The sequence below is a fragment of the Podarcis muralis genome, chromosome 9 (genome assembly GCF_964188315.1).
Source record: "Podarcis muralis chromosome 9, rPodMur119.hap1.1, whole genome shotgun sequence".
NCBI lineage: Eukaryota > Metazoa > Chordata > Lepidosauria > Squamata > Lacertidae > Podarcis > Podarcis muralis.
Window position 1 is genome coordinate 56,854,072 of NC_135663.1, and position 27,803 is coordinate 56,881,874.

Sequence of the window (27,803 nt, forward strand, 5' to 3'; positions counted from 1 at the left end):
TGCTGGTGGGGCTGGTGGGAGTTGGAGTCCAACAACTTCTGGAGGACACCAGACTCCCCATCTCATGACATAACAGTTACTATCAAGGACCAGAGTCATCATGAAGAACCAGAGAGTTGAAAACATAGATGCCTCTGTATAATAACCATGTGCAATCTGAGACATAGGAGTGGGTGAGGACTACCCTTGCCTCTGCTACCACTGATTAACAATTCCATTAAGTAACAACAGTGAAACAAACAGATGGAAGTTTATCTTTAATTCCCTTTTAAATGTGCATTTTTTAAAAATCCAGTACAAATATAGGGGGCAGTCACAAGGCAGCCAACAGCTTTTCCTATGTAAGGCAACGGAGCGTGCATAGAAATATAACCCCAGTTTATTATTTCCCAACAATGATATTTCCAGAGATGTTGCTCCATTTGAACTCTTTGGGGGATACAACACCCCTTTTCTTGACACTACCTTGGAGTAAATATTGGCACCATAATTGATTTTTCATTGGGGTAAAGGGTTGTACTCTCTTCATAGCCCAGTAAAAAATAAACTCTGTAATAAATAAATATTTAAAATAAATATATGCACTCTGAAAGTATATAAATTAGGTCCATCTTGAAGGGAAAAACAAATCCAGATTTCACTTCCCGAGTTAGCGCTGTCCCCATAGATTGAGACTCCCAATCCACACAGCTTGCCATTCATTCTTTTCCTGCCATTTCTTCCATTTTCCTACAATCTGCCTCCACATGCTTTAGGTAGCTATTTGTGTTCTAGGTGAAGGGAGAAAGCAATCCAGAACAGTCTGGTTTGAAGTCCAGTTCCAACTTCTCCTTGTCTACTTGACCGGCGCACGAGTGAGCAAACCAAAAAGAGGTTGACCCACTTGACCTCAAGGCCCACTCTCCTAAATCCAGACGTTGGGCAATGAAGGGCTTGTCTACCACTAACAGCTTCTCTGACAACCGGCACCCTAGATATCTCAGAACTCCACAGCATTCGGAAGTTCTTCGTGCTTTTGTTACCATTGAGGCTAAGAGACTCCATTCTCCTCCAGTGTTCTGACTTCAGCTGAATACTAACACATCCTTGTAGAGCTCTGGTACTCGTTCTGGATCCACTGGCCTGGGCAAGAAATGGGTGAATTTCTGGTGTCTTTTGGACCTCGCCCCGTCTCGGGGACTGCCGTCTTTGTTTAGCGCCACAAAGTACCGCCGGCCAGAGTCCCCATGCTTGTACACATTGGAGGAGTATGTGTTGTACCAGTTCTCTTCAAACTGTTCTCTGAAGACACATTCAGGAGTCAGCTTCTCCTGTGGAAATTTTAGGAATAAACACAGAGGTGAGAAATCTGATTAAGTAAATGCCTCAAAGGTGGCATCTCTCAAAAGCAGCTTTCCTTTCACTTGCTCAGATAAGAGCTAACCAATCCTTTAGGCAACGAGTGTTCTTAGGCCACCCCCCAAAAATTTGTTTTTGGAATAAAATCTTTTAAAAATGAATTTTGCTTACAAGGCAGCTTTCCCTCTAAAAGTCAGTCTAAATGTGCATCGATACATATAAATCATTTTAAGGATCTAACAATACCCCTAACCCTCCCCACCTCAGATTACCATATTGGCCAGAATATAAGCCGCACTTTTTTTCCAAATTCCGAACGTGAAAAGTTAAAGGATGGCTTAAATTTGCGACATTACAAAAATGGGCTTTTACAATATCGCCGCTGAAACAGACATACGGTAAAACGGAACGGGCGTGAGTGCCTGTGGAATTTTAAGGGAGCTACTAATATTAGGGTATTGTCTTGTTTTCTTTTTTTCCCTTGAATTTTAAAGGTGCGGCTTATTTGCGGGTGAGGCTTATATTTGGGCAAATACAGTATATCCCCTATGCTTCCAGAAGAGAAGCGATAGATCCATTGCTTTAATAAAAGAGTCAAAGGGAAGCATTGGGGAATACAGTGATACCTCTGGTTATGAACTTAATTCGTTCAGAGGTCCATTCTTAACCTGAAACCGTTCTTAACCTGAGGTACCACTTTAGCTAATGGGGTCTCCCGTTGCCGCCACGTGATTTCTGTTCTCATCCTGAGGTAAAGTTCTTAACCCGAGGTACTACTTCTGGGTTAGCAGAGTTTGTAACCCGAAGTGTTTGTAACCCGAGGTGTCTGTAACCCAAGGTACCACTGTACTGTATTGGCCTGAATATAAGATGATTATTTTATTAACAAGGAAAGAAAGAAAGTACACCCCAGAGCTCCACCAGCTGAATCACAATGGAGCAGCAAATTTCACTTCCGTCCATCTATGCTCTGGTATTTACGTGTACAACTCCTTCATTCTCTCTCTCTCTTTATTTTGGTGAACAGAGAGTGAACTCAGAGCATGACTTGCTTTGCAAGATTGATATTGGAAGGAAAATATTAGCTACTGAACCCCTTTACAAAACTGTCTGGACTCCTAGACCAGTTTTGCCAAGCTGGTTGCCCTTTCGGACTACAACTCCCATCAGCCCTGGCTGCAGCTAGTAGGTGTTGTAAGTCCAAAACCTTTGGAAGGCACCTGAGTTGGCTAAGGCTGTTGTAGATTAACAATACTAAGACTCCCTTGTCCCCTCACTCCTTGCAAATTGGACTTCTTTCTTCCCTCAGAACTAAATGTCATTCACATGAGCACCTGGGCCAGGCTGGCTGGAACCAGATTGCCATTGCATATGAATGAAAAGTGCACCCAATGACTCCTGTAGCAGCCAGGAAAGTTGGCCTGACATCTGGGGAAGGGGCATAGCTCAGAGACAGGTCATATCTTTGCATGCAGAATGGTCCGGCACTAGGTGATAGGAAAGGATAATAATAAATGGGTATGATCCAACTTTCTCTGACACCAGCAGCAAAATTCCCAGCGGCTATAACAGATCAAGTCGACAGGAAATCTGAGCTTATAGCACAAGCTGAGTGATACAATGGTAATACTTACAGAGCCATAAAGTTCTCCTTTTTCATTCATTCCAAGGTAAAGGCCGCTGTCCACCCCTCGAATACTGACTAATCCCACGGCCACACTGATGAATTCAAGGATACCTGCATTGAGGAGGGAGAAAAACAAACATTTGTTTTCAACTTCCTTGCACGTTGCAGTGAAGACATATTTATAACATATTGCCAAAGGCAGACAGAGTCTTAGCTATGCAAAATCTAACTGTTATATTTTGTTATAGCACAGATCACCCTCAAAAGGTGTAGCCCTGAGTTACAATGGTTCAAAGACTGGGCACGATCCAGCCTAAACTAAGCCCTTTGACACTTCATTGATTTCAACAAGAGTGTTAAGCATGTGCCCAAGTCTCTCCAGCTGAAATCAGTGGAACTTATAAGTGCAACTTTGGCTAGGCTATCCCATTCTCTGTTAAACAATAACAGTAATCAAATATTTGGATTGTTGGAAAGGAAGTTTTTGATAAATGCTTTTAAAAACCATGGCTCCCTCCCCCCCCCCCCCTTTTGAAATATTGCCATCTGATTTTAGGCATAGCTTTGAATCTTTCTTCTGTATTTATCAATGCTGTTTTATTTTCCGAGCTCCCAAAGCAAGATAATGAATGTTCTATCATTTGCAGCCTTGGGAGTTTTAATTGAAAGTTGCCAGGGTCTTGGTTTGTGCAACGCTGAGTGGCAGCCCAGCCAAATCTTCTACAAAGATCAGATATTAAATCTTCCGACTGCAAATAAATCATCAGAGATTTCGGAGTTCCCAATATTCAAAGTTCCATTGAAAGACATGGGAGGTATTCTGCCTTTCTGATATCATTTTCAAAGAAAAACTCCCCTCCCCTCCCCCGCTCCAATTCATAATAAGCAGGTGATTCAATCCACAAAGACACCACATCAGACAAACCTATTGAGAATGGCGATAGAATAAAGCAGCACCAAGAATGTTTGATCTCGATCTCAAACTCTCTCTCTCTCTCTCTCTCTCTTTGGAGGTAATTATTCTGTGTTTACATGCTGTAAGAAATTTCCCTTCTGTGCAGAACTCTGCTGAACTGACGTTCTGTTCAGTCTGGAAACCTTGATGTTTCCAGTGTGTGTTGCAAAATTAGTTAAGAACCTTTTGCAGTGGGTTGTTTTGACCTGATAGAAAACCTCTCCATTGGCCTTTTGTGTCTGTTCAAACCCCTCCATGGTTGTCAACAGTAGCAGGTTTCTTCAGATAAGGCTGTGCTTCCTACAATCTGCCAGTTTTTGTTTGCTCTTCCAAATTAAGCAACCTTTCCCAATCTTGCATTAAGTCTCCTATTGTCATTAAGGCACAGTGTCGAAGCAATGATTCTTCAACATCTACTTCGTTGGGCTGGTCATGTTGTTTGGATTGCTAATTATCGGCTTCCAAAGCAGCTACCCTATTCCCAACTTAAAAATGGAAAGCATAATGCTGGCGGTCAACAAAGGAGGTTTAAAGACTCTCCCAAGGCAAATCTTTTTTTTAAAAGTAGTATAAACACTGATAATTGGGAAACACTGGCCTGCGAGCGCTCCAATTGGAGAACAGCCTTTACCAAAGGTGTCATGGACTTTGAAGACACTCGAACTCAGGGCAAAAGGGAGAAACGAGCTAAGAGGAAGGCACATTTGGCAAACCCTCACCATGTGGAAGGATGTGCAGATCCAGAACTGGCCTCCACAGATACCTATGGACACACTGCTAAGACCGTGTTCACAGAAGACAATCTTACTCGGCTCCGAGTGATCGCCAGAGAAGAAGAAGAAGGAAACTTGAATCCTAAACAGAGCAAGGGCCTTCTCGGTAGTCGCGCCCGCCCTATGGAACGTCCTCCCATCAGATGTCAAAGAAATAAACAACTACCTCACATTTAGAAGACATCTGAAGGCAGCCCTTCAAACTAGGGAAGTTTTTAATGACTGATGTTTTAATGTGTTTTTAATCTTTTGTTGGAAGCCGCCCAGAATGGCTGGGGAAACCCAACCAGATGGGCGGGGTATAAATAATAAATTATTATTATTACTACTACTACTACTAATGCAGGTCAGAGATGTTGCAAGTTATCAGACTACTGGCTAGTGTGTCAGGTCACGTGTGGACCTGGGAGACACCTGCTGTGCCATAAACTCAATGGTTGGCCTTCCTCAAGTCACCCTGCCTTCTTTTTCCAATCTGCGAAATGGGCATAGTAAGAAATCTATAGGGCTGTTGGGAAGAGAATCAAACTATCTTCACAGGAATACAGCCCTAGACTCACAGTCTCCTCACTGCTCTTAAGGCAGGCAGGCGGCCTGTTCTGTTGCATACAGTGCCTGGCACAGCAACAGCAGTAGCTGCTGTTGTTTATGCAGGACCAGCACAGTTCAGTTCCACTTTGCACAGCAGCGTCTTGTTAAAGTGCAGTCTTGCACACATTTGCGTATGCCTAACTCCCACTGGAACGCATGGGGCTTAATACATAGGTAGCAAAGGGCAGGGCTGCATTGCAAACAATTAAGGAAGGCAAGACCTGCATTCATTTGTTAGAAGAAAAATCAAAGCACTGGCAAAGATCAGAGTGAAAGGCTGGAATTGACACGCCCTCTTCCTCCCCTTAGCCAGAGCAGTGTGTCCAGGTATGCCGCTGTGATATGTCTCTGTATTTCCGCATATGCACACACACATGCTGCCTACATACAAGCGGTGCAGATGACTGAGCAAATTCATATGGCGTTTCCTTTCTAAAAAGAGAGGTCCTGAGGCTCTCTAGGGCAACACGCTCTGACCTGGAAGCCCTCTCTTCTCATCCGCACCAACTAATTACCTACTTCCTGCAGGAAAGCACACCTGTGTCCAAAATAGCATGCAACCACCATGAGAATAACTTATTGACATGGAAACTGTGGCCCATTGCAGTTTTCAGGTGCAGCGCTATTTCCTGCAAGGATTCCACCCACAACGTTCATCTGCTGCACAGTATGGGATGCAGCTGTAGGTGGTGACGGAAAGGCACTCTGCACATGCTCAAGGAAATCTTCTTTTGGTACTTCATGCCTACAAGGCCCTACTTTTCCCCCCAAAAAAAGGTTTTTGCTCCAAACAAAGCCTTGCAAACAGATGCTGGAGCTTGATCTTAATCTCAGAGCCATGGTTGGGGCAAAAGATTCCTGCATCGCAGGGGGTTGGACTAGATGATCCTCGGGATCCCTTCCAACTACGATTCTAATGATGCCCTCCCCTCCCCCCCAATTCCCTCAAGCTCTTGTCTCCAGCATCATCTGGAGCTAGGCTGGCTCCCTTTGCCGCGGTCCTAGCCCGGATTTAAAGCGGTTTATGCCTTTAAGCCAGAGGTCCGTTGCTATACCATCTGTTGCTATAGGATGCTTCCGTCGCAAGGGGAGAAGGTGGGGGAAGAAGCCGCGGAAGGGAGCGAAGCCTGCTTGGAAAGAGAGGGAAGAAAAGAAGGAAGGAAGAGGAAAGAGTGAGGAGCCTTACCGAAGAGGCTGTGGTCTTGCCGAGTGCCTTGCACGCTGCCGTCGGGCAGGATCTGCAGGTGGAAGCCCGTCCTGCAGTAGAGCTGCCTCCGGCGCAGGATGCCTTGCAAGTGCGCCAGCTCGGTGGCCCCCGACGCCGCCGCGCCCCCTCGGGAGCCCCTCTCCACCTGCGCCAGGCCGTCGCCCAGCAGAGGCGGCCTCTCCCCAGACGGAGGCAGGAGGAAGTGGGAGCCCACCTGCTGGCCAAAGCCTTCCAGGCCGCCTAGGAAGCCCCCGACGTCGGCTAAGGGAGCCATGGAGGAGTCCCAGCGAGGAAGGGATGGAGAAGGACGGCGGGGAGATATATATATATATATTATGGACAGGTAGATGTATGCAGAGAGTCACGTCTCAAGGCTCACAGCTGGGGCTTCTCCCGGAGGCCGGACTCCGCATCCAGATAGCAGTTGCCTGTCTGGGGAGGCTCTCCTCTCTCCCTAGGCATGGGGCTGGCGGGACTGGGCTGAGCTTGGCATAAACATCCACAGCCGGTGCTGCTGCTGCTGCTGCTTCTGGCTAGATGCAAGTGAGGTCTCTCCAAAATTGCGCGTGGGGGAATCTCTCCAGCTCGCGCTCTATATATAGCCACGTCGGGCGGGTTTCCCCCCTGACATATGCTAATGCGGATGCGCGCCCCGGCGTTTGAAACCCTAGACGGAGCTTTTTCTCTCTCTCCTTGCCGCCCCTCCTCTCACACCTTTCTTCCCCTCCGCCTCCACCCTCGCTCTGCAGGGACGGAGGGGAGTTCCTAATGTTCCCCAGCCATTCTCTCGCGCCTTGGCGCACGCCCCTTCGAAGTTAGCAGCCTAGGAAACACCCCTCCCCTCCGCCGCCACCAGCACCAGCCCCTCCCTCCCCACACACATACACACACACACACACACAGAGAGAGAGAGAGAGAGAGAGAGAGAGAGAGAGAGAGAGAGAGAGAGAGAGAGAGAGACCAGGTTGTTGTCGGTGGGGCGAAGGATGCCGTCGGTTCCCTGCCTGCTTTTGATGTTCAGGCTTTTCTTCACACAGAATTAAATCGAGAAGGCGCAAAAGCCCAGTTTGCCAAAAGGCGCAGGAGAAACCAGGGTTGGACTTGGGGAGCTTGCAGTGCATTACGTGGACAGGTGCGAGGAAAGGTAAGCGAGAAGCAGGAGAGAGAGGGCGTTACCTGAGGGTTAGACCTGCCCAGACACACATGAAAGAGCAGCGGGCGGGGGAGAGAAAGCAAAAGATCTAACAGTTCCACTCTGAGATTTTTCAGAGCACTCATAAAAGTGTTGCGTTTATTACCCTTTCCTTTTATCACCTTAGGTTTCCCCCACCAAAAGAGGGGGGATTTTGTTTCCAAATGAATTGGCATCGTCAACTGGGGTTTCCCCCTTCCTTGAAGGCTGCTATACTTCATTTATCACAGACAATGTGACACAGGACTATTGTTCTGGTGTGTCTTAATATAGTGCTTAACAATCTATCAGAATACAGCAGAACAGATGTGTGTTGGGGATCTGGTAGGCTATTGGTGAATATGGACATTTACTGGTCAGTCTCCATATTAGAAGTGGCCCAGCGGGAAATATCAGATGTTTACCTGTAAATGATGAAGCCAAGTGAATGCTTTCTCTGTGGGCATAGATGGGGGGGCAGGGGGCAACTGCCCCCCCCCGATCAAGTAGAACAATAGAAATATTTAATTGACCAATCACATCAGTTTTGCCCCCCCCCAACAAAAGGCCTGCCCCCGTAACAAAAATCCTGGCTACATCTATGACCTTCTGTAAAAAACCAAATGTCATTTGCCTAATTTGTGGCGCCCTTCCTCAACCTGGTGCCCTCTAGGTGGTTTGGGCTACAATGCCCATAAACCCTGACCATTGGGCATACAGGAGAGCTGTAGTCCAAACAATTTGGAGGGTACCAAATTGGAGAAGGTTGGTGTACAGGGAGAAGAGATGCCACAAGTGTGAACGCCTTTCCAGCTGGGTCTTGCAACAGTTCACCAATCAACATCAGCAATGTCAAGTTTCTGACATTTGCCTTAATACACGTACACATGTGGCCTTACGGCAGGTGTTCTTGGGCTCCATCTCCCATCATTCCTGTCCATTACCTTTGCTGGCTAGGGCTGAGAGGAGTTGGAGGCCAACAACATCTGGCGGGCCTTAGATAAATTGTTAGAGCTCACATTATGAACCCATAATACACCAACCAGATTGCCACCAACCATCCTTGGCAGGGCTGCTTTTTTAGACTGGGGAGGGAATGAGGTTCAGCAACTCTGTGCATAGAATTGCAGTGCCTGGCTGTGCTGTGATCTGAAAAGCTAATCCAATCCTAGGCATGCTCCTAGATCTCCCCATACTGCACGTACCCTGTAGGGAAGGGGAAGGCAGAACCCAACAATGTTTTCTGCTTTTTCCATCAGGTCTCAGGAGGCTAGAACTGATTGCATACATGCCACTTAAAGTGATTCGATAGCACAATCTGAAACATGTTTACTCAAAGCCTCGTTGAGCTCGATAGGGCTTGCTTCCAAGTAGGTAAGTTTAGAATTGTTGCAGCCTGAGAGTGCAACGCCAAGCATGTCTACTCCAAAGTAAGCCTCACTGAGTTCAATGGGCCTGACTCTCAGGAAGCCTAAACCTCTCTCCCCCTCTCCCTTCTCTCTTTCTCCCTCTCCTTGGTGTTCATATGTGAGAGTTCACAGTCTTCTTGTGTAGTGTTTTTAAGCGATTGATGGTAATGCAGGAAGGCAGATTTGTAATCTCATATTAACCTTCCTGCAATTTTTTTTGATCACCCATGAATAGAGGGGTTCTATCTGAAACATATTTTTAGTACCACACTCACTGCTCTCAATAGGTGACTAACCTACGGCCATCTAGATATTGCTGGATTCCGGCTCCCATCAGCCTCAGCCAGTATGGCCAATGGTTAGGGATGATAAGAGGCATAGTTGAACAACATCTGGAGGATCAAAGCGTCTTCATCTCTGGATGGAGAAACTACCGTATTTTTCACTCTATAAGACTCACTTTTTCCCTCCTAAAAAGTAAGGGGAAATGTGTGTGTATCTTATGGAGCGAATGCAGGCTGCGCAGCTATCCCAGAAGCCAGAACAGCAAGAGGGATCACTTCTTTCGCTGCACAGCGATCCCTCTTGCTGTTCTGGCTTCTGGGATTCAGAATATTTTTTTTTCTTGTTTTCCTCCTCCAAAAACTAGGTGCGTCTTATGGTCTGGTGTGTCTTATAGAGTGAAAAATACGGTAGTTCCTGGTGCATGGTAGACGCTCTGGTCAAGTAGATATGGAAAGAGTAGGTGTCACATTGAAAGCATGCCTCTGTTTCCTTGAAGAGATGGCAGTCAGACACAAGTATACATTATATAAGAATTGCCGTGCAAAAATCATAGAATTATAGAGTTGGAAGGGACCACAAGGATCATCTAGTCCAACCCCCTGCAGTGCAATGCAGGAATCCTTTGCCCAGTGTGGGCTTCAAACCCACAACCATGAGATTAAAGGTCTTTATTCTCAATACTTACATGTTGGCTTTCAGGGTAAAGCCCTCCCCCAAAAGAACTAATTTCATGGGTTGTTGTTTAGTTGTTTAGTCATGTCCGACTCTTCGTGACCCCATGGACCAGAGCACGCCAGGCACCTCTGTCCTCCACTACCTCCCGCAGTTTGGTCAAATTCATGCTGGTAACCTCGAAAACACTATCCAACCATCTCATCCTCTGCCGCCCCCTTCTCCTTGTGCCCTCCATCTTTCCCAGCATCAGTGTCTTCTCCAGGGAGTCTTCTCTTCTCATGAGGTGGCCAACGTACTGGAGCCTCAGCTTCACGATCTGTCCTTCCAGTGAGCACTCAGGGCTGATTTCCTTAAGAATGGATGCGTTTGATCTTCTTGCAGTCCATGGGACTCTCAAGAGTCTAATTTCATAGGTAGATGGATATTATTATACATAACAGTTTAGCTTCTCATTCAGGGCAGGGGCTATCCCCAAGAGCTGTATTGAGACATGATAGAAGGATGTCAAGTGCTGCTGCTTCCCTCCCTCTCTCTGATGGACTCAGCAATCCCTTTTAGAACAAGTGTGAGGAACCTTTAGCCCTCCAGGTGTTGCTGAACTACATTTCCCATCAATCCCGGCAGCATGGCCTACAATGAAGGCTTGTGGGAGTTGTAGTCCCACAAGATCTAGAGAGCCAACGGTTCCCTGTCCCTGCCTTCAGGTGTTTAGGAATGTATCAAGATGCTGATGGTCATACCTGGTTCCTGACACATGGCAGTCGGAACTATAGTGTTTCTGTTGGAAATGCAGAGGCAGAGAAATATATTGGTTATGCACCTGGATTCATTTAAAGTGAAAGAAGCTATCAAAAAGTCCATGTTTTGTATGTAATGAAAGCATTAGGGAAGTAGTCAGTGGGTTTTATTTCTGCATGACTGCCAGGAGGTCCTCCTGCTAATCTTTCAAGACCTCTCTGTATTTGGGTTGTTAAAGAGACAAAAGCGATCAAAATGTTTTATGGGAGAACTTTGATAGCTGGGGAAAGATACATTTGCAACTTCCTAGTCTGCTTCTGCAAGCATGGATGTGTTCCTGGCTGGCAAGGGGAAACTTCACAGTTCCCTACCAGAGGGTTGCTCAAGCTTATGAAGGGGAAAGTCCCATCTGTGTGTGGCTTGTTGTTCAATTTTCAGACTCGCATTCCTGACTGCCACTATAATAAACCCCACCTTTTCTTAATAAGGTTAGATAAAAGGTGTGATAGTGGAATCCTCACACAACCTAACCGTCTGTTTCATCTGCTTGGGTTCATCTTTATGCAGGAGAGTTACTACACATGCCTAGGCATGTTTACTCAGAAGTAAGCCCCATTAAGTTCAATTGGGCTTACTCCCAGGTAAGTGTGCATAAGACTGCAGTTTATGTTATGGGTCAGAGGCAGATTGTCCCAAATTTCAAGAGAGAGGTAATAATTATCCCAATTTCCAGATATTTCTATCAAACAGAGTGTGTGCCTGTATATTGATTGTCCATCAGTTGTGGGGGTGCTTTAATAATGTTGATACCACCACAAGTGGATTAGTGAGTAGAGTAACCAGATGCAAAAGAGGAAAGGGATCCTCTTGTATGAAGAACTAACTTTTGAAAGAGTTCAGCAAAGGATTGTCTAGTTCCAGAGTCTCAAGAACATGTACTGTACCACAAGCGAGAGCTATCACTCTTCCAGTAGTGATCAATTCCCAATGCAAATGGTGACACTCAGGACCAACTTCAGATTGTTTCAGAGGCATCTTCTTTTAATATACTTTCAGGTGCAATTAAGTACGTCAGTATTTTAAATTACGAGTTGGAGTCAGTGTAAGTCCTATTCAGAGTAGACCCATTGAAATTAATAGGCATGGCTAACTTAAGGGCATTAATTCCAGTGGGTCTGCCCCGCATAAGACTTGGTTGAATTGAACAGATTTGTTTCTCTAGCTGGTGTAATAGCTAGAATTTGGGGACTGGGTAAACCCGGGATCAAATCTCTGCTCATTGAGGTTGTCTTGATGCAAGAGAACCGGACTGGAGCACGTTTAATAGTTTCCGTAGAAGAGGGAATGTCATCTGTGCCTGTTTAAATTCCTTTCTCTACACATTCATTGAAGAAGCCCTGTCTTCTTTTGCATCTGACTATCCTAACCCTGAGCCACAAAGCTTTCTGGGTGACCTTGTCCAGTTTGATTTCTCAGCCTAATTTGCTTCACAGGTGTTTTGGTGAGTATAAAAGAGCAGGGACCATAGAGTCCACTCTGAGGGTTGTATCCATTGTTAGTTATACTCCAGAGTAGACCCATTTCAATTAATGCACATGACTAACTTCGGTTCGTTCATGCCAATGGCTTTACTGCAACTGGAACTTAACTGGATACATCCATGACATTTTAGGAGGAACGGTAGGATATAAATAAAAAGTGTATCGTTGTTAATCACACTTTCATGTGCAAAATTGTTTACAATATTTTTTTATAAAAATTCCTTACCACCCTGTAAGAGAGAAAGAGCTTATTAAGGTAAAGGTACCCCTGCCCGTATGGGCCAGTCTTGCCAGACTCTGGGGTTGTGCGCCCATCTCACTCAAGAGGCCAGGGGGCAGCGCTGTCCGGAGACACTTCCGGGTCACGTGGCCAGCGTGACATCGCTGCTCTGGCGAGCCAGCGCAGCACACGGAAACGCCGTTTACCTTCCCGCCAGAGCGGTCCCTATTTATTTACTTGCATATTAAAGTTGGAGAAAGTAACTTGTCTATTTCCCAGATCCATAAAATCTGAATCTCTTCCACTGACTGGCTCAGTACAAAACACACTGGTTCACGTGTGTTTTGGGAACATTAATGTAACCCTAGTATTGCAAAGTGTATTATTGCCCGCCTTAATACACTGTATATTCTCATCTAGATAAATGTTATTTCCCTATCGAGGACCTTTCAGAACCAAATCTTGAAAGGGCTGTGGGGGCGGGAAATTGCTTAGTGGGTTTACACTTTTGTTTAACTAACAAAACAAAACAAAAGTAGTAGAGCGATGGGAAAGAATAGGGTGGTGTTTTTCTTAGGTGGTTCTTTTTTTCAAAGTCTCTTTCCATGTGTCTTTTCAGTCACCAACCATGTAAATCTGGGAGATCAAATGGATTTGGCTGCTTTGCTTTATTTGTTGGAGAGAGGTTTGGGGCTAATTAATTGGCAGGTGGCTTAAAGCAGGTAACGCAACACCTTTTCATCACAGTAGTCCTAAGTACTGCCCTGTGTGCACCTGAGTGATAAAAAAAAAGGAGAAGATTGTTGAAAGCAAGTGATTTATTGTGGAAGGATTTAAAACCTCAAAACGAAAATAATGTTAAATACAATGATCAGATAAATCACTTCCAAAGGAGGGAGCGAGAGGGAGAGCTGGCAGACTTGTTGGGAAAGCTGTTGCAGATAGATGTTATATAAGTTTACCTTTCAAATAACAGGAGCCTGTCATGTGGCTGGACCCAAAAAATCCTTCATAATCGAGCTTTCAAAGCACATCTGTGTAAACATTATCACATCAGTGTAAAACATCAACCAATGGGCTTTTGCTTTGAACCAAATCTTCTTAATTGCAGGGCTAAATCAAAGAACGAGATCAAAGTTGCAGAATCTGAAGAAAACCAATTGTGCAGGGAGCCTGTACACTTATGTCTTAAAGATAGCATTACCCCCCAAACAAGAAAACCCCACCCCAACAATTGAAGCACACACCATGTCATTCAGATATATAGATATATACTGTATCTTCAAACATGTGTACATATGGACAGAAGAATTGAACTATCAATGCAACTCAGTACAAAACATTGGGGACATGAGAACGAGCAAAATAGTTATAATTAAGAAACAGGTTATCAGACCTTGAGCCTACAGATATTATTTCAAGTCATAGAAATGCTTCCTGCATTGGTCCCAAGTAGAGTAGCGAGATGCAAAAGGGAAGAGGGCTCCTCCATCCTTAGAAAAGGGTGTAGAGAGGAAAATCTCAGCAGGTGCAGCTTGTCATGCAGAGCGCATCTGCTGAAATTCCCCCTTTGACACAACTATTAAAGGTTCAGGAGGAGCCCTGCCCTCTTTTGCACCTTATCTCCAAGGAAAAGCAAGTAGTAATAATAATAATAATTTATTATTTATAGCCCGCCCATCTGGCTGGGTTTCCCCAGCCAACGTGATCCAGTTATCGTGTTGTGTCGATGAGCTTAGTCAGCTAGTTCTCAGATGTACAGGGGAAAGCCTGTAACTAAGAAGGCTGATCGCTGAATTATGGTGCTGGAGGAGACTCTTGAGAGTCCTATGGGCTGCGAGAAGATCAAACCTATCCTTTGTTAAGGAAATCAACCCTGTGTGCTCACTGGAAGGACAGATCCTGAAGCTGAGGCTCCAATACTTTGGCCACCTCATGAGAAGAGAAGACTCCCTGGAAAAGACTCTGATGTTGGGAAAGATGGAGGGCACAAGGAGAAGGGGACGACAGAGGACGAGATGGTTGGACAGTGTTCTTGAAGCTACCAGCATGAGTTTGACTAAGCTGCGGGAGGCAGTGGAAGACAGGAGTGCCTGGCGTGCTCTGGTCCATGGGGTCATGAAGAGTCGGACATGACTAAACAACTAAACAACAACAAAAGAAGTTTTTTATTTATTTTGTTTCTTTATTAATTTTATTATTACTAGATTTTTATACCACCCTATTTCCATAGATCTCAGGGTAGTTCACAACTTAATGGAAGACATGATTTCAGTTTCAAAGCAGTCTTCTATCCATGCACTGACCAGACATGCATTGGCTTAGCTTTTAGCAAGGTAACTGTGACGTATCATAGAATCATTATCATCTCATATACCATACAGTTATAGTTGGAAAGGACCTCAAGGGTCATCTAGTCCAACCCCTGCAATGCAGGAACCCTGCCCACAGCCACCCCTGGGTGTCATATGTGCCTTAAGATCATATATTTAGACCAGAAGCCTCCTGGCACAGGGGCTGTCTTCCTCGTCTGCTACAGACGTACATGGATGGCACTGTGATGGTGATGATCATCCTAATCTAAGATTTGGTTTAATCATTTCATTTATTCATTTCTTCATTCATACTTCTAGCCCAGCCCATTTCTAGACAGAGAACATACACACTGTCCAGTTAGAAAACAGATTCCATAAAACATATCCTTGAGCTTCACACCACTTCAAAAAGAATAATCTTAAAATTTCCAAGAGAAGCTCAGGCTGAGTTCTTCATAAGAGTTGAGGAATGGTGATTCTATAGTGGTGAGAAGGAACCATTCCTCTGATGCTCAAATTGGTGAGATGCAGAAGAGTACATTTTTGCTAGTTTATAAGAGATTATGATGGGATATATGTAGGGAGGCAGTCTTTTACTGACACTGGGGCAAATAGAGCATTAAGTCAAAACTAGAAATGTCATTTGAGCCTGGAACACGAATGGAAAACCAGCCAGTTTGCAGGATTATGTGTGTAATAGATGATATAGCATCAGGAGACAGGCCCCCTGATTTGCTCCAGCTCAATAGTCTTTAAAAATAAGACCGACATGGGTATAATCTGGGCTAATCTGAACCTTGCCTATACTTCTCCTGCCTTAGTAAGAAATTTGGCCAGAATCACAAGGTTGGAAAAAGCAGAGGGATTAGGAAATCCAACCTTCCCATTGGATAGCAAACAATAGAATATCACAGCGAGGCAATTAACCCACACCAATAATTTTTCTAAAGGTATCAGATTTATTGAAAGCACAATATAATGCTCTTAAAATAAATATGAAGAGGGTGAGAATAGCAGTGAAAGTGAAATACTAAACAAACTGACCTCTTTCAAGCGTAGCCTTTCATGTCTTGAGTCTGGAAGCAGTTATGCCATTTTATCAAGTACTGGGGAAAACACGATAAGGGCCTTATTTTCACCTTGCCGTTTGCACTAGTCATGTGACGGGAAGCGATAACTCCAATATGTATGTATATTTTTGCTCATTCTGTCTTGCTATCTTGGGAAGTTAAATATATTTGAAGAGTGTTTTTGCAAGAACTCCTTACTCTACTTTAAGTATACTCTACAATCTAATCGTTTCCCCTTTACTTCCTAGAGCAGCACTTTCAATGCTATTGAATAAATATATAGGTGATCCAGGTTTGGTTTTTTAAACTCCCAAAACAAGTAAGTATTATGGTTTGCAATAGACAATGTAGTACGTGGACACTTGCTAAAAACAGCATATTGTTTCAAAGACTTTTTGCTGCCTTTTTCAGTGCAGAAAGAAAATCGTTTTAATAGACTTCCTTGGAAAAGAAGCTCCTTAAATATGGAGTGATAGCTGAGATGCTTAGGGCTGTGACAGTGTCACACCCCATCAAAATTATGTCCATGATCTCAATGGGATAAAAAAGTGGTGACAGTTTCTTAGGATAATAGGTAGTAAATTTGGTGTTACTAGAGTGTATGGGTGCACCTATGCCAAGATCATGGAAGTGAGAGCTGACCATAATGAAGGCTGATCGCCGAAGAATTGATGCTTTTGACGTATGGTGCTGGAGGAGACTCTTGAGAGTCCCATGGACTGCAAGAAGATCAAACCTATCCATTCTGAAGGAAATCAGCCCTGAGTGCTCACTGACAGATCTCGAAGCTGAGGCTCCAATACTTTGGCCACTCATGAGAAGAGAAGACTCCCTGGAAAAGACTCTGATGTTGGGAAAGATTGAGGGCACAAGGAGAGAGGGGACGACAGAGGACGAGATGGTTGGACAGTGTTCTCGAAGCTACAAACATGAGTCTGACCAAATTGTGGGAGGCAGTGGAAGACAGGAGTGCCTGGCGTGCTCTGGTCCATGGGGTCACAAAGTCGGACACGACTAAACAACTAAACAACAACAATGCCAAGATCAAAACCTGACATCTGAAAGGCAACAGAAGAATCATAGAATTGTAGAGCTGGAAGGAACCCTGAGGATCATTTAGTCCAACCCCTTAACCCTTTGTGCTACTTTACCCCCATGGGATATTTCCTTGTTCTGCTTGTGAGGTAACCAGCCTCATATAACCAACATGATTAAGTCTAATTAATCATGCGGGGGTTAATACAATAGAGCAGTGATTCTCAAACTTGGGTCCCCAGCCGTTGTTGAACTTCAACTCCCATCATCTCTAGCTAGCAGGGATGATGGGAGTTGTAGTCCAACAACAGTTAGGGACCCAAGTTTGAGAAACACTGTCATAGAATAAGCTGTCCTGAAAGGCTTAGCTCACCTTGGGAGGGATTCGGTAATCAAGCCTTTGCTTCCAGCTCAGACCACATGATTCTTACAAGCCACTCTTGAGTTCCTATAGCAATAATTTAGGGACTTTCACTGCTTTGGAACTAAACTAAATTTTACTGCCTGTGCAGTAAAATGTTGTATGGAAAAGCACATGAGATCACAGCACTACCAGGAAGGACAAGTGAGTATGGGTGTGTAGGCAAACAGCTTCAGGACCCAAGGATAAGAGGATCATCATGTGCTGTGGGCTGAAGATACCAGCAGGAGGCAGCTCACTGTATCTACAGCAGTGTCGCCACTAAAATCATACACATCTACACCCAGGCTAAGCCATTTTTTAGTAAGAAAATGCAGTGTCCAGTAGTGGCAGTTGTGGATCTGTTTGTCTCTCTATGTGTTCGTTCATCAAGCTACATTGACTTCTTCAGTCAACCCATGTTGGCTATAGCAAGGATATGCCAGCATCCCAGTGGCTTATGGAGAGAAAGTTCAAAGCAAATCAAGTGATAATTTCTTCTCTATTTTTATTTGCATTAGTTTGGTTTTTATTGTATTATATGTTGAAAACTTTCAATAAAAATTCAGATTTAAAGAAAACACAAATCCAACACTTACTTGAGGTCCTGACTGAAAGCTCATAGATTCATCAGTGAAACACTGCAATATGCACATAAAGCAAACCAGCACCAAGCCAAAAACAGCCTTCTAGACAGACAACCTTTTTCAGCCTTGCTAAGTTCTAGGGTCCGACCCCGCAAGTTTCCCTTTTATCATCTACTTCTATTCCCAGTGGGTATATATTTATTGTTATATATGCTTTTTTATCTCATTGTTTACTTAGTCTGAATAAAATTTTGTTTATATAAGATGCATTAGAAAGCCTGTTCAGTAGTTGTCCAATGAAGTTTCCAACAATGGCACTTGAACCTTTGCTTTATTCATTTATGAGATGTGCATTAGGCACGTAATAGTATAAAATTCCAACTTGATTGAAAATATTATGTGATTAAAATGAACTTATGTTCTTAAACAAACATCTCAGTGGGAGGGTCTGAGGAGCATATTCAGACATAAGTAGATACAGATGTGCATTTTTCCCCAATTGAAAAGATTAGCCTGCAGGTGCTACTGAATTCATTAACTTCTCGACTGAAGACTCAAACTTCAAGGAAACAGAAGCAGCACAGCTATCTGTTGATTCATACATGTTTGGAAGTGATAAATGTAAATCTCGTACTCCAAGTCAGTTTGAAAATTTTAACATTAGGCAAGAAGGGGAAAACTGCTAATAAGAAACCTTCCCAATATTGCAAGGTGACGGATTTATGAGCAGTTTTTCCTAACAGCTCCTAGCTATCATAGGCAGATGGAGCCTCCATGTTTGGGAGAATGTACTTCTGGTTACTAGATGATAGAGTGAACAGCAGAAGGTGACTATCACCATTAAATCCTATATGATCTTTCCAGAGGCATCTGGCAGCAGCACTGCACTGAATGGATCACCTTGGCTGGAACAAATCAGCCAACCCTGCAGTTCTTAATTGGGTCTGAAAAATTAACACACACTCTATAGAAAGAGAATAGGGAGGACATATATGGCTGGTGATTGAACATGACCTGAAGAATTTATAATCTGCATTGTTTCCAATATTACTTCTTCTAAAACAATGTTGCCTAAACTTGGGTTGCCAGCTGGCGGTTTTTCGGACTACAACTCCCATCATCCCTAGCTAGCTGGTCAGAGATGATGGGAATTGTAGTCTGGGGAAAAACCACTGGAGACCAAGGTTTGGGAACACACTACAGTCCTGTTAGGGTGACCAAGTGAAAAAGAGAACAGGGCTCCTGTGCCCTTAACAATTGTTCAGAATAAGAAATCTCAGCGGGTGTGTCGTTGCACCTGCTGACATTCCCTCTTCTGCCCAGCTATTAAAGGCGCAGAAGCCCCGCTTCCTCCGTTTGCACCCTAAATCCCACAGCCGTCCCTTTAATTCAAAGTCAGTGCGGGTTACTTCTGAGTAGACAAGTCTAGGGCTGCCTGCACCTGCCGGTCCCTTCAAGACCAGCAATTGTGGAGGGAAAAGGGACTGATCACTGTACGTATTGTGGCCTGAGGCGAGTAATTGCAGTAGTGTGAAAGAAGGGCAGTGAGACCTGAGGGAGGGGAGCGAGAGGGGCGGAGCAATAACGGGGATTCGGGGAGAAAAACACTCGCGCGGGCGCGAGAGCCTCTCGCGAGGCTTCCCCGGCGGCGGCGGCGCCGCAGCAACGACGGCGGCGGCTTCGCTCTCTTCTGTCAAGTCCGCCGGGCCGGCAGTTATGGCAGCATTGCGGGGTCTCCTGAGGTGGCGTCGCTGCCGCCTCCCCAACGGCAACGACTCGGAGCTGCCTCACCGAAGGCGGCTGTGGGGTGTCAGGGCCCGGCCGCCGGGCAGCGGCGCCTTGCCGCTGAGCAGCTTGGGCGCCGCGGCGGCGGCGGGCGCTACCGGCGGGGCGCTCGCCTGGTTCGTCTGCCAGCGCTTCTACGAGCGTCGGCCGTCACCTCAGCAGAAGGGACGGAGCGGCGAGGCCGGCCAGGCCCGCGCGCTGCTGCCCATCCCTGTCGCGGCCGCTGCCAGGGATACGACGGTAGGTGTCTCCTCAGGAGGAGGGGCTCGGCAGAGCAGCTGCCCTCAGGGGATGCTCTGTGCCCAAGCTCAGCTCCCGCTTCCCAGGCTCAGGCGGCGGCTGAGGCGGGCGCTTTACCTGTTGCACGGCTGCCTGCGCCTCAGCCGCCGGCCTGCAAGAGGGCGGGAGCGTCGTCGTCAGCAGGCGCCGCCGCTCTCGTGCGGCAAGCGGCTCCTTCTTCGCTCTGCAGGCAGCGCGCCCTTCGCCACCTGCCGCCGCCGCCGCCGCCGCAGCCGGGACTTCGCTTGGGTCAGCGTCTCCTGGCGCAGCTGCTGTTTTGCAAAAGGGTAAGCGAGACGAGCTGCTCCGGGGGAAATGGGAGCCGCCTTGCCAAGGATGCTGCGGCCTTGGCGGGGAGCTCTTCTTCCCCTTTCTGTTCTTGGCGCCGTCCTTCCTTGTCATCGGTTGTCAAGCGGAGCTGCTTCGTCGTGCAGTTTGCTACGTATTTCGCCTCCCTCCCCCACCCCCCTAAAGTGGAGCCTGTGTGTGTGGTTTGTTTTGTTCATCCCACCTCTTTAGGGTCCCAGAGTGGCTCCGTTGATTTTAAAGGAAAATATAAAAGACAGCCTCTTTGGATGATCTCTTTGATGTTCCCACCAGCTGGCTCCATTACACCTGCACATGGTGGGATGCTTTGATTGACCTACTGCATTTGTACCTACAGGAAAATAGACACCATGAGTGGTTTTTTTGTGTGCTTCTTGTTATGCGAAATGTTGTCTATATAGGAGGTTAACTGTTTTGAAATGGTCCTCCATACTCTCCACCACACTCTGACAGTCAACACTTTTTCCTTTAAGAAGGAATTTGACAATCGGCAAAGACGTTTGCCTGGAAGAATATTTTTGTTACACTTCTTCCCCACTGTTAGAAAGTAAAGAAAGGTTATCAAGTTGCCAGCTGATCTGTGTTACTCATTTTAAAAGCTTAGCAGCTCGTGACAGCATGTCCAGATTCTTGTCTATGTAGTAAATATGAATATGAGTACCCAGGGCAGTTTAGGAGTAGCCCTGTTGACATCACAATGTACTTGGTGATTCTTACAACAATAATGGAACTACTAATATTTAATTCAATACAGGTGTAACAGTGGCTATTGTACAGGTGTTAACATGATGTTTGTCAAAAGCCAGTTTTTTAAATGTTTATTGATTTTACAAGCGAAGCAGTCACAATTTTGTGCATGCTAAATAAGGTGCAATCCATGTAATTGTAAACCCCAAGTTGGCCAGTTCAGACTTAGCATTTGTTATGTGGGCTTGTCTAGAAGTATGTGGAGTATCAACATAGATAATCTAGGAAGGAGATTGTATTCTGCAATTGACATATTAAGTTTTCTGCAATTGGCATATTTCTTCTTCATCTATTTCATAAAATTAAAACATGGCTTGGTTGTTAAAAAGAAAACCCTCAAAATGGTTTACAGATTATCATTAATGATCATTAAGACTAAGATATAGTAAAAAAAAAAAAAAAGCAACGTATAACTTTTACTAAGTGATGCTACTATAGGTTAAAGGTAAAGGGACCCGTGACCATTAGGTCCAGTCATGACCGACTCTGGGGTTGCGGCGCTCATCTCGCTTTATTGGCCGAGGGAGCCGGCGTTTGTCCGCAGACAGCTTCCGGGTCAAGTGGCCAGCATGACTAAGCCGCTTCTGGCGAACCAGAGCAGCGCACGGAAATGCCGTTTACCTTCCCGCTGGAGCGGTACCTATTTATCTACTTGCACTTTGTGCTTTCGAACTGCTAGGTTGGCAGGAGCTGGGACCAAACAATGGGAGCTCACCCTGTCACGGGGATTCGAACCGCCGACCTTCTGACCGGCAAGTCCTAGGCTCTGTGGTTTAACCCACAGCGCCACCTGTGTCCCTTGATGCTACTATAAAGAGCTACAAATCTACATTGAATCATTACTATCCCATTCTGACAGAAAACAATCATTTGAACTTGATGCTAACATAGGTAAAGGTAAAGGTACCCCTGCCCGTACGGGCCAGTCTTGCCAGACTCTAGGGTTGTGCGCTCATCTCACTCTATAGGCCGGGAGCCAGCGCTGTCCGCAGACACTTCCGGGTCACGTGGCCAGCGTGACAAGCTGCATCTGGCGAGCCAGCGCAGCACGCGGAACACCGTTTACCTTCCCGCTGGTAAGCGGTCCCTATTTATCTACTTGCACCCGGGGGTGCTTTCGAACTGCTAGGTTGGCAGGCGCTGGGACCGAACGACGGGAGCGCACCCCGCCGCGGGGATTCGAACCGCTGACCATGCGATCGGCAAGTCCTAGGCACTGAGGTTTTACCCACAGCGCCACCCGCGTCCTTGTATGATGCTAACATACTTAACAAGAAATTATGGTCAAATGCTCACATCAAAACTCAAAGATCAAATCAAAGCAGAGCAGGATTACTGGAGGCACGTACTTCAGTGAGTTATTCCAGTGACTTCTCTTTTGAAAGAATGTGGTTTGGCACTTAGAGGAGATGATGAAACATTTGATTCATCAAAAAATGGTAACTTCTTGGATTGCTTGAGTTAATTGTCAAATTCAGTCATTTTCCATGTGCTCACATAAAGGTTCTAGTCAGCCATTATACTTATTCAAAACCATATGTGAAGAGGTTATCCAGTTGATGGCTAATATAGTTGGAGAAGCAATACTGAGTGACGTCAAACAAGCAGGTTATTTTAGTTTATCAGTCAGTTCAACCCCTGGTGTTTCCCGTGTTGATCAACTGTCATTGTTGGGTACATTTTTCTAGAGATGGGTTTTCTAAGGATGAATTTTTTTGAACTGAAAGTTCACACTGGTTCTCTCATTGCGAGAAGTGAGGTTACAGGGAACCAGGCAGAGGGCCTTCTCGGTAGTGGCGCCTGCCCTGTGGAACGCCCTCCCAGCAGATGTCAAGGCAATAAACAACTATTTTACTTTTAAAAGACAACTGAAGGCAGCCCTCTTTAGGGAAGTTTTTAATGTCTAATGCTGTATTGTTTTTAATATTCAGTTGGAAGCCGCCCAGAGTGGCTGGGGAAACCCAGCCAGATGGGTGGGGTATAAATAATTATTATTATTATTATTATTATTATTATTATTATTATTATTATATGTTTACAGTTCTGAAACATAACTTGCCAAAAGACTTCTCAGTTTTGTCACTTCAACAGACTGACATGGGTATGTTTCTGTTTCTCATGGGGTCTACATGTTGGAGAGTACAGCAGGGATGCATCCATCAGTCTACTTTGTTACATTACACCCCTGCTTAGAAAAAAAACAACGTTCTGGGAGACAAGCATTTTTATAAGTAAAATCAAAGTGGTCTCAGATGGGAGCTAGGGAGTAGTATAATAAATATGCAGGAAGTACAGCCATTAGAAGCAATACTTGGATTCTTTGCTTTGTACACTTTAGGGTAAATTCAATGAAACTCTGGGAACAGAAAAATAAGAGTACCCAACCAGTGATGTCAGGAAGGCTATGAAGGGTTTCAGGAATGCTACTTAAGTAGCATAGTTAGAACACTTCTAGATTTCACATTGATACACCCAAAGGTATTGAAAAATCTGGGATGAAAGCATGAAGCACCTCTTCTTCTCCTAATCTGATATTCTGCCATGTTTATTCATTCTATAGAAATCCTAAAACATTTACCAGGTACTTTATATAACCTATATAGATAATGAAAGAAAAAAGTTTAAGAGGGTGTTCTGAGGGAGGGCGAGGTAGCCTGATAAAATGTTGGTGAAGATACAGAACAGAGCTAGGATGATTTCTCTGTGATTTGTAGTAATTGTGGCAATTTTCAGCTGTGCTGGCTGAGGCTAATGGGAGTTGAAGTCCAAAACATCTGGCGGACATGTTGGTGGAGACTGCAGTAAACCATGGTTTAGCATTATGATAATAAGTTTTCCTTCCGTTTGGGTTTACATGTTCCCCTCTACTTCTCCAGCACAGCCCCATGGAAGAGATTGGAATCTTTCACTTCCATTTTGATTAACCACAGCCTACCATGCCATTCAGACCTAAATAAGCAATAGTTAGTGCAAACAATCCCGCTTCATAAACTATAAAGTTGGCTTGTTTTCACTAGGCATAAGATTAACCATAGCTTGTCTGGCCCTGGCTTGTCTCTTCCTCGCAGCCATGCCGGAGAGGAGAAAGGGAAGTGATGGTTAGCATTATGTCCAAATCAACCCCTTGTCTTTTTATGTACATACAAGATTTGATCATAATATATAAGTACTCTGGTGAATTCCTGATCTGCTGATCTGAAAATTAAGGTCAGCTTTTTTCCTTGGATTTTTCACATTCACGTGTGAATATGTAGGCAAGAAGTACTGCATTATAAGATTTGTAGTACAGTAGCCATACAAGGGACGCGGGTGGCGCTGTGGGTTAAACCACAGAGCCTAGGACTTGCCGATCAGAAGGTTGGCGGTTCGAATCCCTGAGACGGGGTGAGCTCCCGTTGCTCGGTCCTTGCTCCTGCCAACCTAGCAGTTTGAAAGCACATCAAAGTGCAAGTAGATAAATAGGTACCGCTCCAGCGGGAAGGTAAACGCTGTTTCTGTGCGCTCTGGTTCGCCAGAAGCGGCTTAGTCATGTTGGCCACATGACCTGGAAGTTGTATGCCCGCTCCGTCGGCCAGTAAAGCAAGATGAGCGCCGCAACCCCAGAGTCGGTCACGACTGGACCTAATGGTCAGGGGTCCCTTTACCTTTAGCCATACTGTAGAAAGCTGTCTGTGAACAAACGCCAGCTCCCTCAGCCTAAAAGTAAGATGAGCGCCGCAACCCCATAGTCGCCTTTGACTGGACTTAACCATCCAGGGGTCCTTTACCTTTTTTTTACATGAAAGTGAATATATTGCAATACCACATAATACTGATTGGTAGAAGTGTGACAGCAATAAGAATTTTGGGTGCAGGATGTGTTTTCCAATAAAGTCATTGAAAGTTTGGCAACTTTGTATGGTCAAATGTTTTTGGGAAAGGATTCTGAACTACCAGAACTATGACGTATTTGACCCAACCCCCCCCTTCCCCCTTTTAAATTATGACAGAAAATGAAATATTATATATACTTATACTTTTGTGTTTTTAGAATATTTATATAAAATCCTTCAGTTAGAAAATCACATAGCTGGACAACTAGTACATTCTGCTCCAGAGTTTGCTAAGCACCAAAACAGTTTGGTCTGCTTTGGGATTTTCCCACACTAAGAATTTGATGTTTAACCTTTTGGCCACCCAGCATGCAAACAAAATTATACCACTTTTATCTACTTGGGAGCATAGTATGTTAGCCTGAGGCCAAGTAAAGCACAGCTTTTTAAAAACTGTTTTCTTTTCCTTCATTTCCTTCATTTGTACAGAATCACACTAATTTCAAACAAACTGACTTTGCATCAAGGAATGTGAAAATTGCTCATTTAAAATAAAAAGAAACCCTTTATAGTAAACTTTAATAAAAGTTGTAAGAACTTGGCTTGAAAATTGGAAGTGATAATTTCATAAAGATTTTTGTTTTATAGTCACAAAGTGTTTACATTTTTCATATTAAGTGTAAAATTCAGCAGAACAATCATCGTTGCACTGTAATTTTGTGTCCCCTGCACTTTGTATTTGTGCAGCAACTTTTCTTTCTAAAGGCTGAGTGCAAAAATACAGCTACTACCTTTTTGGTCAGAATGTGTTTGTTTCATAGTACAGTGATTTCAGTCAGAATCTCAAATGAATTATCTGTCCCACTGTGGAAATAAAGTACTGTATCAGATACTAATTCATGGCACAATCCTATACTTGTGTTGTGCAGGCTGTGAGTCTTTAGAATTTTGTAGAATTCCCACTTAGCCTGTGCAGCACCAGATACACCACAGTCATGACAGATAAACCAGTGTAATTCCCTTTATGCACTGGTATAGTCATTCCATCAGCAAATATATGCCAGCAGAACATCTGTATGCCATGTCCGATGCTCTGCCATCAATACAAAGCCACACCCTATCAATGGCACAACTGTACATCAACACTGGGCAGAGCAGAAAGGATTTTGATTTCCCTCTGATTGACTTCAGTGGGAGCTGATTTTGGGAGCTCAGTGGGAGCTGTTACCACAACAGAGCCTAGGACAGAGGTAGACAACCTAAGGCCCGTGGGCCGGATGCAGCCCAATCGCCTTCTCAATCTGGCCCGCGGGCAGTCTGGGAATTAGCGTGTTTTTACATGAGTAGAATGTGTCCTTTTATTTAAAATGCATCTCTGGGTTATTTGTGGGGCCTGCCTGGTGTTTTTACATGAGTAGAATGTGTGCTTTTATTTCAAATTCATATCTGAGTTATTTGTGGGGCATAGGAATTCGTTCATTTTTTTTTTTTCAAAATATAGTCCGGCCCACCACATGGTCTGAGGGACAGTGGACTGGCCCACGGCTGAAAAAGCTTGCTGCCCCCTGGCCTAGGATATGTTGTAACTCAGCACACAGATGCCAGTATGTAAGCCCCACAGGGGACACCACAACTCAGACAGTAGGACATCTGGCTATACCTCTCTGATTCCATGTGATATACAGTGGTACCTTGGGTTAAGAACTTAATTCGTTCTGGAGGTCCATTCTTAGCCTGAAACTGTTCTTAACCTGAGGAACCACTTTAGCTAATGGGGCCTCCCACTGCCACCATGCCGCCAAAGCACGATTTCTGTTCTCATCCTGAAGCAAAGTTCTTAACCCGAGGTACTATTTCTGGGTTAGAAGAGTCTGTAACCTGAAGCATATGTAACCTGAAGCGTCTGTAACCCGAGGTACCACTGTACACAAGGGTAACTCGTGATGAGAAACAAAGGAGAAAGGGCACTTTGCACACAAACAGCTTGGCCTCACAACACAGATAGAAACTTGAGCACATTGCTAACTCTTCTCTTCATCAAACTCTCACAAGTAACCCTGCCCTAGGACTGCAGGCGCTCAACAACTCAAATTCCACCTCCAGTAACTGGGGCTACCAGAACAGAGCGCCCCACACAGGTACACAAGGAAAGGTGAAAACGCATGCTACAAAGCAGAACTTGTGTGACTTGTCTTTTTGCCTCTGCCTTCCATTTGCCATATGTAAACACGGTGCCTTGTCTGAACTATATATGTAACAAGTAAATATAAATATTGTGAATAAAAAAAAACTGAGTGAGAGAATAAAAAAAATGAACTGGATCTTCAGCATCCTGCCCTGCTCCAACAACTGAGGTGTCCAGATAGACACCCCACACATTTAAGCATGGAACACAATAATTGTTCCATAGCAGTGAAAGAGCTCCAATCTTCTGGAAATACTGTATTTTCCCGTGTATAAGACTAGATTTTTTCCCTAAAAAATGTCAACAATTAGGGGGTGTCTTATACACAGATACATCTCCCCCATTTTCTTAAATCTGAGTCCCCCAAAATTGGGGCCATCTAATAGACGAAAAAAATACGGTACTATATACTTGGTATAAGATTGTTCTCTCTGACTTGTAAATGTTTTGACATGATCCATTGTGGAATAAATAAACTGCATGTTTTAATGATAAATAAAATGCATGGTTTATTGATAATGGATATACAGTGGTACCTCGGGTTACATACGCTTCAGGTTACATATGCTTCAGGTTACAGACTCCACTAACCCAGAAATATTACCTCGGGTTAAGAACTTTGCTTCAGGATGAGAACAGAAATCGTGCTCCAGCGGCACGGCAGCTGCAGGAGGCCCCATTAGCTAAAGTGGTGCTTCAGGTTAAGAACAGTTTCAGGTTAAGAATGGACC

At 44.7% G+C, this 27,803-nt stretch overlaps 2 protein-coding genes across 2 annotated transcripts in view; one reads left to right on the forward strand and one right to left on the reverse strand.

Annotated features, from left to right (window-relative positions):
- Positions 1 to 240: 240 nt before the first annotated feature.
- FGF20 (fibroblast growth factor 20) lies at positions 241 to 7,170 on the reverse strand. Its single transcript, XM_028744148.2, has 3 exons — positions 6,471 to 7,170; positions 2,973 to 3,076; positions 241 to 1,310 (listed from the first exon to the last, which is right to left on the reverse strand). The coding sequence occupies exons 1-3, from the start codon at positions 6,763 to 6,765 to the stop codon at positions 1,065 to 1,067; spliced, it is 645 nt and encodes a 214-aa protein (XP_028599981.2). The 5' UTR covers positions 6,766 to 7,170; the 3' UTR covers positions 241 to 1,064.
- Positions 7,171 to 19,553: 12,383 nt separating this feature from the next.
- MICU3 (mitochondrial calcium uptake 3) overlaps positions 19,554 to 27,803 on the forward strand; it is a 40,210-nt gene continuing 31,960 nt past the window's right edge. The window contains exon 1 of the mRNA XM_077934298.1: positions 19,554 to 19,962. Within this exon, the coding sequence (XP_077790424.1) occupies positions 19,654 to 19,962 (309 nt within the window). The 5' untranslated portion in view covers positions 19,554 to 19,653. The remainder of the gene's footprint in view (positions 19,963 to 27,803) is intronic.